The sequence below is a fragment of the Trachurus trachurus genome (assembly GCF_905171665.1).
Source record: "Trachurus trachurus genome assembly, chromosome: 6".
Taxonomy (NCBI): Eukaryota; Metazoa; Chordata; class Actinopteri; order Carangiformes; family Carangidae; genus Trachurus; species Trachurus trachurus.
Window position 1 is genome coordinate 27,472,057 of NC_139897.1, and position 17,095 is coordinate 27,489,151.

A 17,095-nucleotide genomic window follows, 5' to 3' on the forward strand; every position below is an offset into this window, starting at 1 on the left:
TCATTTCTGGGAAAAGTTCTGAGCTAAAAGTTGATACTTATTCAACAAACTTGAGCCAAAATGACACACACAAACATAGAAAAACATTATCAAAAAACCTGCAAACACAGAAACCGTAACAAAAAAACTAGGAGCGCTGCTGTCAACTTCACTCAAAAGTGCAGATTGAAAAATCTCTCCTAGTTTTTGTTTGACGTTGATAAACCTTGCAAAACCAGAGATATGATAGTTTTAAAGAGGAACTATGCGAGTCCGGTTGCTTTTCCTCTGTTTTGCTAACCCTCCCCTCGGCCATGTGAATTTGTTTATAATGATAGAGATAACGTTATATATCATATACGACGTGTATATTAGTGTAGTTTAATCTGTCATAAACAAGAGATGACAGGTTACGGGGCACGTTTGTGTCGCAGTGCTGCAGAGACGAGGCCCCGATCTTGCAAAGGTGACAGGGACGTGGAAGGCAGAGAGCCTCCATTCTCCCTCGTAACAGGTTAAGCCATTTATTAAACCATCACAATTACTCATAAAGCTGTTTAAATAAGGTAAATAAATGTAGCATAGTTAAGATACAAATCCTGCATAGCTCCTCTTTACTTCGTCATTTTACAAACTGGGAAAAAGTGGTTGAATCAGCTGTGTTTTTGGGCCTAATATGTTAATAAAGTAGGTTAAAGTGAAAAAATAACTGTCAAATCATATAGGTGATCAGTTGTGCTGAAAATAAAAGACCCAATGTGGGTATAGTTAACATTTTTTATGTGGTATATAAAGGAAAAAGTCAAAAGTATTTAAACAAATGGGCCAAAATAAGCTCAAACCCCTGAAGGGTTAATCACACAAGACACAGGACGATATCTTTATGAAGCAGGTTTGTTCTACATGTTTGACCGGTCATTGTGACACACAGGCTGATAGCTGTGTCTCAGACGAGCAGATTAAACCTGATTGGCTGGAAAGAGTCCACATTAGTCCACAACCTTATTATCAGGAGATTCAGAGGAGAGACGCCTAATCTCTGCTCAGTGATAGTAGCTGAAGCTGCTGATACAGACTGTTGTAGTTTATTAGGTGCAGCCACCAGACCTGATAGCTGATGATGGATAGTGTGACTCTCCACAGCAACAACAGTTCATTTGAGGATAATTCTGGGATATCATGTAATAACTTACTCCTTGAGCTTGAACCAGCTTCTTCTTCACCTCGGCCTTCTCCTTTTTCAGCGCGTTGCACAGCTCCTTCAGGTCGGCAACTTGATTCTGTGGAAAACAAAGGAAAACTGGATGACAAAAATGATATAAATCACTTGTTTCCAAAAATTACATGCTCATGATTTTGTTAATGTGATTAGAAGTTCATAAAACGGCTGAAAGCTGAAATAACAAATGGAGACGTGTGTGAATCTGTGCTGCAGAAACAAACTCACTTTTTAATTCATATCTTATTTGGTATTTGTATATAAACTGATAGGTGACACATCTCAGCATCACTAAGGGACAGTTTGAGTTATTTGATGTATAGTTGTGTGTGGTAGTTATTTACAGTCATTTATATATTTACATTTATATAAATATAAAGCCTTTAAATTTATATTTCAAACCCGAGCGACTGCAATTAGGACATTGTCTCTACAGCAGGGGGGTCAAACATATTGGCCAGAACCTGCCAAGACTGTGAAAACAGGCATAATATTGTTGAAATTTCATGTAGTTTTCCCAAGAAATTTTTATAGTGCTGACAAAATGTTTTTGTAAAAGGATAGTTAATTAGCTGTAAATATCTTAATGATATTCTTTTACTTCTTTGCACCAAAACGGAGGGAAAACGTTAAGAGTTCTCATTTTTAGGTTAATATGCTTTTATTTCACTGGTCTGGCCCACTTCAGATCCAGTTCCACTGTATGTGAGCTGTTATGTGAGCTCCCATGTTGATAATGTAATAGTACACTGTACTGTAGGTGCACTTGTGTGTAGGAATCAGTGTTGGGAACGTTACTTTTAAAAAAGTAATTAGTTATAGTTACTAATTACTTCTCCCAAAAAGTAACTGAGTTAGTAACTCCACTACTTCACTATAACAGTAACTAGTTACCAGGGAAAGTAACTATTGCGTTCTTTTTTTAAAGTTTAAATATGTCGAAGAACTTGGATTTTTTTCTCTCATTTTTAAATTGTATTTTATTGTTTTCATATATTTCACTGATCGCAATTATGGAATGCGAGTGTGTGTTTTATTGAAAGCGAGGCTGGTGTGCCTATGAAAATAGGTTACAGTGGGTTTTTTAAGTGCTGTGGCTACAAGCAAATCTCATATTGTCTCTGTACAAAGACAACAAAGACCTTTTTAAATGTGAAAACAGCGGAGACCTATTCAAGATTTGCGTTTAATAACAGGCGAAACATCGAAATTAATTTATTCATGGCCACATTAAGTGAAATTATTAACTTTACCGATTATCCATCTGATTATCTGTCCTGCTGCGAGCGCACAACAGGGTATCTGCGGATCCTTAAAAAGTCTTAAATTCATGTATCTAAAATTAAGGCCTTAAAAAGTATTAAATTTATTAGAAAATTCTAAGATGGTCTTAAATATATAATACACAGCATCATAAAATATGTATGCACTTAAACTTTTATATGAAATAACAGGGTATGCGCGCGGGGTCTTAAAAAGTCTAAAATGTGAAAATCTAAATTTTAGGTCTTAAAATGTCTTAAATTTGTTGAATTATTGTGTTCAAGTCTTAATAATTTTAGACAGGTCTTACATTTTCTTATGCCCACCATGGGCGAGCATTTCACTCGCATTTGCCCCTAAAAAAAACAAACATGTGTGAACCGGAAAAATCACAAAAAGAAAGAGCACAACCTGCGATTGGTCAAAAACTACAAATCCCACAATGATCTGGCCTCAACAATAACAGTAGTTAGTGTAAGTAAGGGAGAGTGGAGCTGTAGGTGAAAAGAGGAAACAACGCCACGTCTGGTCCTGTTCTATGTTGTTCGTTCACACCGTCACCGTTTATTCGTTACGTCCGCGGTGTAAAAGGCCGTGACGCAAAGACGCGATTAGGCGCGAGACGCGGTAGACGCGACTTTTTTTTTTTGCGACGCAATACACCCGATTCTTTTATGGCGACGGGACCTTCGCGTCTTCGTCCTTTTCATCGTGTTCAAACACGAGGAACGCTTTTTTTTCGCTCGAGTTTATACGCGCGACCAAACGCGAGATACGCGAGAAATGCGATTTATCGCTCGTTTTGACTTTGTGTAAATTCGCGTCTTCACGAGCCCGCCCATTTTCACTACAACAACAACATTTCTGCTCTCACCAACCATGGTTGAGGTCACAACGCTGCTGTAGCTGCTCTGGAAGAGTTCCAGCTGATGAGCTACAGAGACTTTAGAGTCTAAAGGAGCAGTGCGTCGCTGTGTCGGACTGTTTGGATTTAATGAAGAAGCTGCACAGAGTCAGGTGAGCAGAAGCTCAGGACAAACACTTCGCTCCGGGACATAATGTAGCTACACCTCACATGTTCTTGTCTTTTACCTCAGGGAGATTAAAGTAGTGTCTGTTTCCACTTTCCCTCCGATCTCGGCAGCTTCCCTCTGCTAGTTTGTGTGTGTGAGGCTAAACTGCGTGCGTGTGTGGTTTGTGTACAAACTGAACACTGCCTCTGATTGGCTTAGCATGAAACCTTACTCTGCCTCAACCAATCATCATCACTTATGCGGTTGTCTCGTCCCTCCCTCCTCCCCCCTCCCCTCACCAAAGGAGAGGAGGAAAAAACAACAACAGTTTAGCAGCTTCTGTGTCTGAGATGAGATGAGCCAAGTCGGAGGACAACGGCTTCACTGAGTAGTTTGTAACGCGCCTCATTTAATTGTCTGTAACGGTAACGGCGTTGTAACGGTGGAAATAGTAATTAGTTAGATTACTCGTTACTGAAAAAGATAACGCCGTTAGTAACGCCGTTATTCCCATCACTGGTAGGAATACAGTAGTTCATGGGTTGAAAAAACTCTAGTACCAAAGAAAAATGCAGCTTTGACAGAATATTCTACTTTTCAGGGATGCACGATAACTGTCAGTTACCGATACCAGTAATTATCACCCCGATATTGGCTGATAATTATTGGCAAACACACAAGTCAGATAATGACATTTGACATCAGCCAACGTTGCCTTGATTTTGCTCATTTTCAGTCCGTTGCCCCCTGAGTTGATTTGAAATAATAATAAATGTTGATTTTTGAAGAGTCATAACTGCTCTTGTTACGTTATTGTGTTAAATCAGTGTCAGAGCTATAATGTTCAGTTCATCTTAACCTCAGGTATTGTATATAAAAATGTTATCGGTTATGAGAAGCAGGAAGTTATCGGTTATTTATGAGGGAAAAAAAGAGTTATTGTGCATCACTACTACTTTTACCTTTTCATGCTGCACAGTGACATGATGCTCTGCAGCCTAATACACTAGTAGGCCTGAATACCCACACACACACACAACCCCATGTCAAACATCCCAAACTATCCCTATGAAATGCCATAGAATCAGCTCTGGTACTAGTCCTGAACACTTGGCTGTCTGCTGTCGTGCACCTTGAGTCTGGGCAGGTCTTTGCTGGTTTGCTCCAGCTGGAAGCGCAGCTCCAGGTTCTCGGAGGCCAGCTTGAGGTTTTCTCTCTGGAGGTCCTGATCTCTCTGAGAGGGAGTTCCAGTTCCTCGTCCCGAAGTCTAGAGGAGAGCAAAAGGTGTAAAAGGAGACAGAGCCAAGGAAAAGGACTGAATAATAAGTCTTTGCATGTTCAGAAACATGAGCTCTAGAGGAGGAGGTGAGGAGGAGAACAGCTTGAACTTGTGGATCTAAACACAACCACAGAAACCTTTAGTGAGGGGAAGGAAAAACACCAACAACACGCTAACGAACCACTGAACCTTCACTGTCACATCTACCACATCACTGGAGCTGGGCCACTACAGACGCCTGGAGTACCTTTGCGTATCTAAGCGATCTGCTCTCTTGTTTTCGAACGCGCTCGTCCCTTTTTCTACCGACGTACTCGGTGCTAGACTGAGAATCCACGTCAGGCTCTACTGAGCACGACTGTGGTGGATTATCCTCCTTTGTAGTCTCTAGAGCTTCATCTTTCTTCTCCTCCTCCTCCTCGTCCTCTGCCCTGATCCCCCCCTGCTCTCCGTCTGCATCTCCATCATCTATCTCTGCACCGCCCTCTCTCACACCCTCACAGGTTTCGCCCTCTGCGGCTGCTGGTTCGGAGGATGACATCACAGACTGCGGTCTTCCTGACGGATCATCGGGCCCGGGCTCGTTTTCTGTCTGCGGTTGAGTCGGCGAAGCGTTTTCTTGAGGATCAGGAGAATGTGGGCTGCCTGGATGATCTGCTTCTCTAAGATCTTCTTCTTTTTCTTCTTTGTTTTCAGCCACATCTTCTCCAACAAACCTGGTTTGAGTTGCCCTGTGTGTCTGCCTCACCTCTGGCTCCCTCTGATGGTCAGCGAGGGGTTTAGCAGGACGAGGCGACAGAGTGTTCCCTCGCCGCGAAGCGTCCGCAACATCCACAGTGACGGAGCAAATCCGCCTCAGAGCCTGAGGGGAGGGGCTTTTTACCTTTTTCACAGGCAATCAATCACATTACATCCAGTTGACGGAGGAAAGACAGATGGAAAGAGAGAAAAAGAAGGATGAATAGAGAAACACAGAAAAGGAGAAACATCTTTGGCGGATTTACACTATGGTCCGGTGTAAGCTCTTGATCTCTAACTACTTCTGTGACTCCGCTGACAGCGCTAGTGATGACTGAGGTGTGAAGGACAGAATGTGTATATATATATACACAAACGTGTATTTTTTATACACGGTTGCCCATAAAGTTGGAATAATTTGTTTTTCAGACATTGCTCTATTTGATTCCTATTATAAAGGTAAATTGTGGTTTAATTTTCAGTGATATGTTTGGAAGAGATGGATCAATGGATCACTTCATCTATCGATAGTAAATCACATTGTCACAATCATTTCATGAGAAGAGGTAAAAAAAACCTCATGGGCTACCGTGTATTTCATGTTTTTAATGAATTTGAATGAATTCGATCTGTTTTCACTTTAAGATTTCAGGTTTTTTTTGTTTTTCAATGTAAAAACATCAGTTCAACTCAATTCAGTTCATCAAACATCTGTTTTTTTTTGTTTAGTTTTGATATTTGCAGCCGAAAAGCCTTAAGCGCAGCTTCTTCCCAGAGGCTGTGAGGCTAAAAACGTCTGTCCTCCACACTTTGTGACTACTTGCTGCTTGGTTTAACTACTTAAGTTTTTAGGTTATTTTAATAATCTATTATTATTATCATTACAGTATAGGGTCTATTTTTTTTTTAATCTTCTCATCCTGTATGCTGCTTATTTTGTTCCTTCATGTTCTTAACATATTGAATGACAATAAACTGAACTGAGAACTAATAAAACCTATCCGATAAGTTACCTCAGAATCAATTAGGCTTGTTTTTTCTGATCAATTATACAACTAAATGTTTCAACACCTAAAGGAGCTATATGTAAGTAAAGAAACGTATGGCAAGTGATCATAAAATCAACCAATATGTCACCAGAGACTCAGGGATCATGTTAGAAATAATTTGAAATACTGATCTAACTAATTCACATTTAAAAGTTTTATTTGCAGCACCAGAATGTTCTGATTTTGTTTTTTGGCCTGTTGTGCCACCCACCGCTCAATCTGCCAATCACATATCAGAAGCATTTCGTCATCCAGGTTGCCAGTTACCACTGAGCTGCAGCTACAAACACTACGGATTATATCTGATGTTACTAAGATTTAAAGACCCCGCTATGACTCTCAAACACGTCTTGACAAAAGCAGAAACAAAACCAAGATCTACATAAGAGGAGATGAGTTTGAAAGATGGAGACAGCTGAAAGTGGAGAAGAACTTGAGTACAGATCCTGGAGTGGATATTTTTTTCTCCTGGACACACACCAAGCTTTTTGCACCATAATCTGTTTTCCCACTGCACGTATACAACTTTATCTTCTTAATTTCAGTACATCATCGCGGCTCCGGTGGCATAGAGACTGTGTGAGTGAGTCTCGGGGTACCATAGCCACAGAACTGGAGCACGGCAGAGGTTATCCTCGAGTCTCAAGTCAGTTTTGACAGTTTTGGCCACATTTCTACATACAGCTCCTTTAAGGTGTGTTTAAAGTGGGTATATTTGTCAGCCTTTCAAAGCTAACATGGCATAGAGCTGCTGTGTTCTTACAGAGGGTCTGGACGGCGGCTCTCTGGACGTCTGGCTCTCCAGAGCCTGGACTCTCTCCTCCAGGTATCGGTTCCTCAGGGTCAGATTCTCCATGGCGTCGTCCCGGGGCAAAGCCTGGTGCTGTCTGCAGATTTAATACAATATACAGTGATCAGATCAGAGTCTGGATTGTGCACTGGTATATTATGGGGGAATTTTATTACACAGATACATCGTGTAAAAATTCCTGCTTAAATAACCTTAATTCATACATATAATGGGACTTATTCTGTACATAATGTTCTCATACGTTTCCAATAATGATGATATGATTATATGATTATATTACAAGAAAATTACGCAACAGAATGAACATTACATCAGAGGTTAGATGCTGTTTAAAAAGGTTAATATGTTTCCGTTGCATAGATACTTTATGATGAGGATCTGTTTCTCCAGGTCGAGGTTCTTCTTCTTCAGCTCCTCCATCTCCTTCTCCATCTCGGTGGATCTCACTCCCACCACCTGGTCGGCCGTCACACCTCGCGCCTTCAGCTTTCTCTGCAGTGCGCCTTTCTCTTGCTCCAGTCTGCGCACACACACAATAAAACAACGCAGAATAAACACAGAGCAGGGGACCCACAGCTGACAGAGATGTAAAGGAAAAGTGTGTGACAGCTCCACCTGAAAAAACACACAAAAAAAAGCAACACTTTGGTCCATTTTCAAAACTGACAGTGGCAGTTCAGGTGTATGAAAGGTAAATTACACATTAAAACCAGTCTCCAGATCAGTGTACAAGTATGTGAATAGCCAAAACCCCCAGCTGCATCTCTTTTCTTAAATGCTATATCAATTTGGGGCAACTAATCCATTAGTTAACTGCAATTGGTTTGATACAAAAACAAATGGTAAAAGAAAATGGTCCAAATATTCTTTAATTCCGGCTACTTAAATGTGAGATCTCTCACTTTTATTAGGAAACTGGATATGGGTTGGTATTGGGTTTTTTAACAGTTTGTCATATAAAAGCATGAATGTAGAGACCCTCCTACTCTTTATTATTGTGTTACAGTTAACAAAAGTGACATTTCTTTTATAATCTTTTATAAAGGCATAGAGAGCCTAAGCGGAAACAGGAAGTAACGCTCGCCATGGGACCTCAATTTGGAAAAAATCTCCATGTGAGTGAACGGGAGTCAAAATTTTATTTCGTGATCCGATTGAATTGTGCCATGAGAAAAAAATATGACCTTAACCTATTTAAAACATCGCGCTTCATGCCAAGAAATCAGCAGTTTGTTGTAAAACTATTATAAAATAAAATTCCGTAAAACTGTAACCAGAGAGACAACAGGTGGTGTAGGTGACGTCACACACCACATGTCAGCTACTCCACTTCCTGTTACTGTTCCTGAAATTAAAGAATGCCATTTGCAATAAAAAAATGTATTAAATAGTCAATTTGCATTTAATGTTAATGGCTCAAAGGATGTCAGGCTGAATGGTCGGCCCCCACACATTTTCACCTCACCAAATCTTTGCAAAAAGTTTGGACACCCCTGCTCTAGCTAGTCCGTAGAGCGGTCTTCACACAAAATAAATTCTTCCGTTTCCGTTTTACGACAAACTGCTGATTCTTTGGCATGAAACACGATATTTTAAATAGGTTAAGGTCTTTTTTTTTTCTCATGACGCAATTCAATCGGCTCACAAAATAAAATTTTGACTCCCATTCACTTACATGGAGATTTTTTCCCTGAATTGAGGTCCCATGGTGAGCTTCTCTTCCGTTTCCGCATAGGCTCTCTATTGTGAGAGATTTAGTGATATCATGGCGTATTTTGTAAGTTTATGAACTTAATGTAATCATATGTTTCCATCTGTCAGATACATACAAAGAGCTGCTGTGTGAATGACCCCTGCTGATGCTCACACTGACCTGCTGTAGAGGTCTTTCAGAGTGCTGAGCTGTTTGGTCAGAGACTCGTTCTCTCGTTCCTTCTCCTTCACCGAGTTCTTCACCTTGTCCATCTTGGACTGCCATCTCTTCCCCTCCTCCCACCGCGCTACTTCTTCTTTGCTCTGTGGAGAGACGAATTGAATGACACCCTTGTGCTGTTATCCTGCTGCACAACCCCCTCCCCCCCCAACGCACAGCACTACTTGATTCGTTTTGATCTTCAAACCTTTACCTGATCGTCTTTGGTATTTTTCGTATCTGCTCGTTTCTCCAGGTCCGACTCCAGCTTCCTGATCTTCTTCTGCAGATTGTCCACGTTCGGCCCCTTCCCATCTGGTTCTGGTTGGTTCTAATCAGCAAAACACAGAAGGAGAAGGAAGATTTTCATAGCACCTCACTTTTCTTCGACAGCGTGCGCACATACACGCACACACACGCACACACACATAAAGCAGAGATGGATGGCGTTTCTAACAAAGTGCTCCATTCCCTGCTTGATTTAATTGAGAGAGGGAGCGAGTGGGCGAGGCGCTAAGACTGGAAACACTGGGAAGGTTACGGTCACACCACATGGCATCGTGATCGAGATAAGAGACAGACGGGAAGATTTAGCTGAAGCCCCGAGATAGATTACATGCCTGGTGGCGCTGATCCGCAAGAATACCTGAATAATTAAATCATGTCTGATATCCACTGGAAGAATTTATCTGAAATCTTAAGAAGAATGTGAGATCCTCATTCTCGATGCATTCCTCGATTTCTTTTTTTAATTTGACGCGGAAGAGCCCGCTCTGGGTCTTTTTGCACGTCCTACATTTCAGTGTTTCTATCCCATTTCAAGGTCTGCATGTCAGTCAGAGGACTCCGGTCACTTGTCCACATGATGTTATGCTGATAACGCAGTCGCAGTCATGCGGCCGCCGCTGAGCACATCGCTCCGCGGCTTGTGTAATAATAAGAGCAGCGGCCGCGCGAGGCTAAGCTGCAGATCAAGGCGTTACAACACCACCGACCTGCAGAGCGCTGCTGAGCCTCTTGATTTGTTGCCTGAGCTCCTGGATTTCCTGCTCCTTCTCCTCCCTCTCGGCCTGCAGGCGTCTCTGGGTTTTGTGACTCCTCTGGAGGTCCTGGTTCAAGCCGTCCACCTCCTCCTTCAGCGTGCTCTCCCGACCTCTGGCTGCCTTCACAGACTCCTTTGCAGACTGGAGATCCTCATTCAGATCCTGCATCCGCGCCTTTGGAGAAGAGAGATTAAGTTGCTGGTTAAAAAATACATGTCTGGTGATGTACAGTGTCATTTTCTTACTGGAAAAGGATCCAATAAAAAGACCAAAGAATCGATGTCACTGATTCTTAAACAACTATCACTGATTCAAAGCGTTGTACAGGGTGACATGTTCATACAACGGATACGATACGACAGTCCCATCGACAGTACAGTACGCAGTCCTCCTACCATTAATGTAGTGCACTAGATAGTTTAGATATGCATTACTCTATATCCTACAGATGAAGTGCCATTCCCCCTTCATCTAATTTTTATTGAAAATAAATCAAGGTCCAAAAAGAAACTCAAAAAAAGCTGTAAAACACAGAGAAATTGTGTCTTAAACCAATTTTATTGTTTGCTTCTGGTCAACTATTTAAAAAAAAGGTTTTAATCTTCTTTGTTGTATTAAATGTACATGTGATATTGTGATCTTTGTTATTGTATATTTTTGTGTCCTGACTTTATTGTTTGATTGTATCGCTGTATACAGTTGTTTGTCTTTTAAATGGACGCAAAGAAGAATAGTCTTCACCATGGTGATATGGTGATGAATGGGGATCCATACACAATAAACAATAAACTATTTTGCTTAGTGAAGTTCAAAAGGGACTAGTGGCTGGAGGTAAAAAAAAATGAATAATTGAGAGGCTGATTACTGTTGATCTTATTTGCTCATCAGATTTGTTAACAACAAGCAGAAACAAAGACTACAGCCCGACTTCCTCTGTTTGTAATCTATCTGTGTTGAGCCTGTTATATTGTACAGAATATTTTGTAATTGTGATGGCATCTTAAATCTTCTGTTTTATCCTGGTGCATCTGGATTTCTGTTTTCTTGTCTGTATACAACATCTTGCATATTTCAACATATTGTACATCTGCCCGTCCTGGGTCTCTCACCCTGAGGTTTCTCCTGTTTTTTCCCCATTAAGGGTTTTTTCTTGGGCGTTTTTCCTCAGTGGATGTGAGGGTCTAAGAACAGAGGATGTTGTCATGATGCTGCGTAAAGCCCTTTGAGACAAACTGTTTGTAAAAATGGGCTATACAAATAAACTTGCCTTGCCGTGCCCTTGTTTATACGCCCGGTGTGTATATATATGTATCTGTATAATGGTGTCATTCCATAAGCATCTCAGCCTGAAGGAAAACAGCTGTGGAAGTTTAAAGGTGGGCATTGAAGACCAAAATGGGTGAAGTCCAACCAATAAATACTGAGTACTTGTGCCATAACGTCGTCCAGTTGCCTTCAGTTTACGACTATCTGGGTTAGTCATTACAGTACTATGTTTTGGCTCTTAAAGCAATTTTCCCTCTCATCGAAAAGGCTTCTTCAGTTCTACAAAACTGGTGTCAGAATCCCAGGTATTTAAAGGGATACTTCACCCAAAATCAATAATTCACCAATCATCTACTTACCATCATGCCAAGGAAGGGTTTGGAGAACTTTCAGTGTTATCAAAACGCTTTTGGAGTTCCAGGGGGGGTCCAGCTAGCAACGGATTTTCATATAATGGCGGCGGATAGAGTCCGCTTTTGAATCGTCCAAAACTGCTCGACCCAAGTGTCCTGAAGCCGCCACATGAAAAAGTTGTTCGGAAAATATTAATGTGATCTCTGTTTTTAGTCTTGTTGTAGTAGTGGCTTGAGATTTGCCCTGACCCTTCGTCGTTGTAAACCATTGGATGTATGATGTAAACACGGAAGAACATCTTGCAGAAAATCTCATGCAGCCACTGGGAGCTACTGCTACAACAAGGCTAAAAACAGAGATCACATTAATGTTTTCCCAACAACTTTTTCATGTGGCGGCTTCAGGACACTTGGGTCAGTACGGACGAGCAGTATGGAGGTATCTGGATGTTTCATAGTGTGTGTTTTGGCCGATTCAAAAGTGAACTCTATCCACCGCCATTAATTGAAAATCCGTTGCCAGCCGGACCGCCCCTGAAACTCCAAAAGCGTTTTGATGACTCTGAAAGTTCTCCGAACCCTTCCTTGGCATGACGGTGAGTAGAAAATTGGTGAATTGTTGATTTTGCGTGAAGTTTAACCTGTGGCGGAGAAGCCTTTTGGATGAGATGGGAAATGTCTTCAAGAACCAAAGAGACGTCCACTTGCCTTTGATTTTAGCACCAGTTGACTACGATGACTCAGATGAATGATGAGAAACTTCACAGTCATCTTACCCAGATGAATGGAGTTTGTTCTGATGACACAGGAAGTCTTACTTTTAGATCTTTGGTGTGTTTGTCGATCAACATCTGCACATTGAGGCTCTCTTCTTTCTGAGCAGCGCTGGCGATGACTTGCTGCTCCGCGGCTGACGTCATCTCTGCCCGCAGATCCAGCAGAGCTTTACTGAGCGCCTGTGGGTGGGGGGTGGGGGGAGAGACAGGGAACAAAGAGATGGAAGCTGTTATTATGATGAATAATACGATGAGTGCAGTGGCGAGACCCTCGGTGAATCATCCGTTTCTGCTACATTCGTACACATCATTCATGTTTCACAACACAGGGATACAAGTGAAGAAGGAGCAGGACGGCTTCCAGACCAGGATGCCAGTGCATGACACAGCCAACAGAGAGAGAGAGAGAGAGACAGATTCATTTATATGATGGATTTACAGCACTGTGTCCACCTGGTGTGCACATCTTTGGAAGAAGATGAAACAGACCGACTCAGGGGGAAACATGCAAAAAACAACAGGCGGTGGTGTGGTGTGTCCTCATTCCCACAGAAATTAACTGAAATACTTTATACTACACTTCATTCCAGACAGGACAAGCAGAATGAGTAAAAAAGTCGGTGATTTAAAAGACCGACCTTGAGCTGCTTCTCTTTCTGGGTGAGCTGTGCTTTGAGTCGTTCCACCAGGTTTTTCATGGTGTTGCTGGGGGAGCGGGTGTTGGCCGCCTTCTGGGCCTCCAGCTCGGTCCGGAGGTAGTTCATCTCCTTCTCCACCTGGGCCGACTGGCTCCTGTGATCCTCGCTCTCGCCGCTCAGCGCCTTCAGATGAGCGGCGTGGTGCTCCTCCAGCCTGCAACACACACCGCCTCTTGTTAGTTTGTTTTAGAATAACAAACTGTACCACGTCTTGTCACTGTTAACCAGTATCAAAAAATAATTTCAAACACTTAACACAAGAGACAGCGGGGAGTACCAAGCGCTCTAAATAGAAAAAACAAGTTAACTCCAGGTGATGCGTGGTCAGGGCTCCAGACTGCCTGAATGGAGGCATTTTGCTCTTAAAATTTGAGACGGTGTAAATAAATTTTTCTTCTACTTGCACATGTGCAACCAGTAAATTTGCAGGTTTTTTTTTTTTTTTTTTTAAACTGGTGAAATGTGTAAGTGGCAACTGAACTCAAAGAATGTGGTATATATCATTACATGTGTCAGGCCAATGTGAAAAGGAAATGTGATTATTTGCTTTGCAAGTCCACTTATTGTGTGCGCCCCTAAATTTTCTGCTTTTCTGCTCGTTAAATTTTAAGTTAGGGGGCCACTGTGCTCCGAGTTTAAAAAAAAAAAGGAGCCCTGGGGGTGCTCTTTAAGTAGAAAAAAGTCATAGAAGGACGAAAAAAGCACCAGGCTTGCTTCAGACACTCACTCCCTAGAGCCAAGGATTGTTAAATAAAAGCCTTTAATAAAACGCCGACTGGTTTAAACTCTGTAGAGCAGTCCATTGGGTCGGGTGGAGGGGTCTAAAAACAACTTCTCCAAAGGGAAATTTTTTGGATTTTCACACTCGGATGCCTTACATATCCAGATCTAAATGAGGATATTGACATTAGACCCTTCTTGTAACAAAGTGTCAGCCTGTGATTGTGTGATGATGATTTTTTTTATATGTATTATAATGAGATGCTTACAGTATTCTAATTGAAACAGATTGACTTATTAAAGGCTTTTTTTAAACAATCCTTGGCTCTAGCGAGTGAGTGCCTGAAGCAAGCCTAGTGCTTTTTCATCCTTCTATGCCTTTTTTCTTCTTGTCTTGTCTATCTGACATGGATGTAGGGAACTGATGAACTTTCTCCTGGTCATATGGACGTTATTCAAAAATGTGATCAACGTGTGACCTTGTTCTTGTGATCTGTTGCTAATGTGGCACGCTGAGTCATGAGCAGCGTAAATAACAATCGCACACACTTGAAACAAACATGATCTAAAGTTTACACTACAGCAAACAGAAAGATAATTATCTAAAGACTACAACCACACAGATAATAATTATATTAAAAAATATATACTCCTTAAAGGGATCCTGTGTGCTGCAGTATTTTCCCGCTACATGTGGGTTGTATCCCAGCTCCACGTTTTACATGCACTAGTCTGTTTTTATTTTATTCCTTCCCAATGATGCCAGTTTTAAATCTCATGCCCAGTCCAGGCTTGGAAGTCATCTCAATACATGATAACTATCAGTATCGATGATTATCGACCAAAGCACACAGATAAGTCCACTTTTTTACTCATTTGCCCCCTAAGTTGATTTGAAACAATAATAAATGTTGATTTTTTAAGAGTCATAACTGTTTTGTTTAGTCAGAGACAGAGCTATAATGTTAAATGTATCTTTACTCACTATGTTTCAGCCTTTCTTGACCTCAGGTGTGGATATAAACCATTAAAAAATGTTATCAGCTATCGGTTATGAGGAGCAGGAAGTTACTGGTTATCGATATGCGGTGGAAAAAAACAAAAACAAAAAAAAAAGCTAGCGTGCATCCCTACATTTAAGACAATATCTTTATCAAGGAGATGGGTATTTCTGGCAGGCTTGTTTTTCCTACACGGTTGACAGGTCATCGAGACTCACAGGCTGATAGTTTTGTCTAAGACGTCCAGATTAAAACCCGGTCGGCTGGAAAAAATCCAGATTTGCACAAGTAAATCTTGATAAAAAAAGCAGCGAGCTCACCAGAGAGACGCCTAATCTCTGCTCAGCGATAGTAGGTGAAGCTGCTGATACACACTGTTTTAGTTTATTAGGTGGCACCAACCAACCAAAGCCGCCCAAGATAGACCTAATTTTCTCCATGCAAGCTGCTGGTGGTGGTGATGAATAGTGTGACTCTCTGCACTTTATTTGAGGATTTAAACAGAGATTTGGACGTTGGACTCGACTCATTAGATCGACATCACATCCTGTCACGGAGGTCGGAACCTTTAATTGGCATTAAAGGCGACGCGCTAAGCTGCTTCAGATTTTTTGCCCTTATTTCACTTATTCTGTCTCTCTATTAAAATAAACTTAACATAAGAACTACTGTAGAGACCATCCATTTCTTTGTCGTGGAGCAAACTTACAAAATCAGCAGGGGATCAAATACTTATTTTCCCCACTGTATATGAGGTTGTACATGTTAACCATGAAATATCTTCCAGTTACGCTGCTACAGGCCATATCATCCTCTCTCCATCTATTGTATATACAGTGAAATCCCATTCATACAAGCTACTACGCTTCTCCTTCTTCTCTCTCTCTCTCTTTCTATCATGGGGCTGTTTTCTCTGCCACTGAATCATGATCATTAATATTATTCTCATTGATCATAATGAGTTATACAATATATATATTCCTATTTGATGCTATGAGATCATAAAACTGACTTGACCTTTTGATGACATCTGTTGTGTACTCATAGACCTGAGACACACATCTGAAATCCTATTAACTTTTAACCCCCCACAGCCCAGTTTCCTTGCGCGCCCTCTTAAGTAGCTTTAACGCTGTTAAAATCATCTCACTCCTCCTCACTGCCTGATATTATCATTTAGCTCTATGTCTGATCAATGAAGGTGTAACGGTGGAATATCAGTTTCACGTTCTGCTGCTCAGTTACGCAGTTAAGATAAAGGAAATGTAAGGATTAGAATAAAGAGTCTTCTTTAATGTAATCGTCACGGTTCGACCACAGTGGGTTCAAACTCAGAAAAAGCCACGGCGGGCTGGGGTTACGGGGTGGGGGTGGTATAATCACTTTGACATCTCGTCGGCGTGTTTCTTAGCCTGTGCTTCCATGGCGCTCCTCTGCCGCTCCAGCTCAGCCGTGGTCATCTTCAGCTTCTCCGCCGCCGAGGAGAGCGAGAGGTCCTGCTCGGCCACGATCTGCTCCAGCTCGGCCAGACGCTCCAGATGTTTGGAGGTTGGCACCCGGATGGTAGGCTTCTTCATCAGCTCCTGGACAAAAAAAAAAGAGAAAACATTAAAGGGGTAGTTCAACATTTTGGCAAATTGGCCCATTGCCATAATCCCTATAGATTTAGCTGTAGGTTTGTTACCTTTAATTGTTGGTGCAAGCTATTTTTAGAACGGCGGAGCAGAGCCGTGAGCTGCTCAGAGCTACGCTACGGAGGCTAATGGGATTTCTTGGTTTCCTTCATCAAACTCATCAAATACACAATCCAACAACTCCAAAACGCTTTGGTGGACAAGTTGTGACCTGCACATTCACCACGCTATGAGATAATAACAGAACGTTACCAGACAGAGTTGTTTTTTTAGGCAAATACAGAGACTGCTTGATGGAAAACTGCCCCAAAACAGGATCGCGCATCAGTGGTTTTTGTCTC

The 17,095-nt window shown here is 41.6% G+C and overlaps 1 protein-coding gene across 2 annotated transcripts in view; it reads right to left on the reverse strand.

The window, feature by feature from the left end:
• cep290 (centrosomal protein 290) overlaps window positions 1-17,095 on the reverse strand; it is a 49,224-nt gene that overhangs the window by 4,239 nt on the left and 27,890 nt on the right. Inside the window, exons 35-44 of one of the 2 annotated variants that reach the window (XM_083973839.1) lie at window positions 16,504-16,703; window positions 13,340-13,553; window positions 12,744-12,881; window positions 10,259-10,480; window positions 9,478-9,594; window positions 9,225-9,367; window positions 7,716-7,871; window positions 7,304-7,427; window positions 4,607-4,741; window positions 1,173-1,259 (exon numbers count right to left, since the gene is read on the reverse strand). In XM_083973839.1, coding sequence (XP_083829965.1) covers window positions 1,173-1,259; window positions 4,607-4,741; window positions 7,304-7,427; window positions 7,716-7,871; window positions 9,225-9,367; window positions 9,478-9,594; window positions 10,259-10,480; window positions 12,744-12,881; window positions 13,340-13,553; window positions 16,504-16,703 — 1,536 coding nt within the window. Of the gene's footprint in view, window positions 1-1,172; window positions 1,260-4,606; window positions 5,637-7,303; window positions 7,428-7,715; window positions 7,872-9,224; window positions 9,368-9,477; window positions 9,595-10,258; window positions 10,481-12,743; window positions 12,882-13,339; window positions 13,554-16,503; window positions 16,704-17,095 lie in introns of those variants that run through there. The other variant, XR_014595451.1, reaches the window with a different exon arrangement.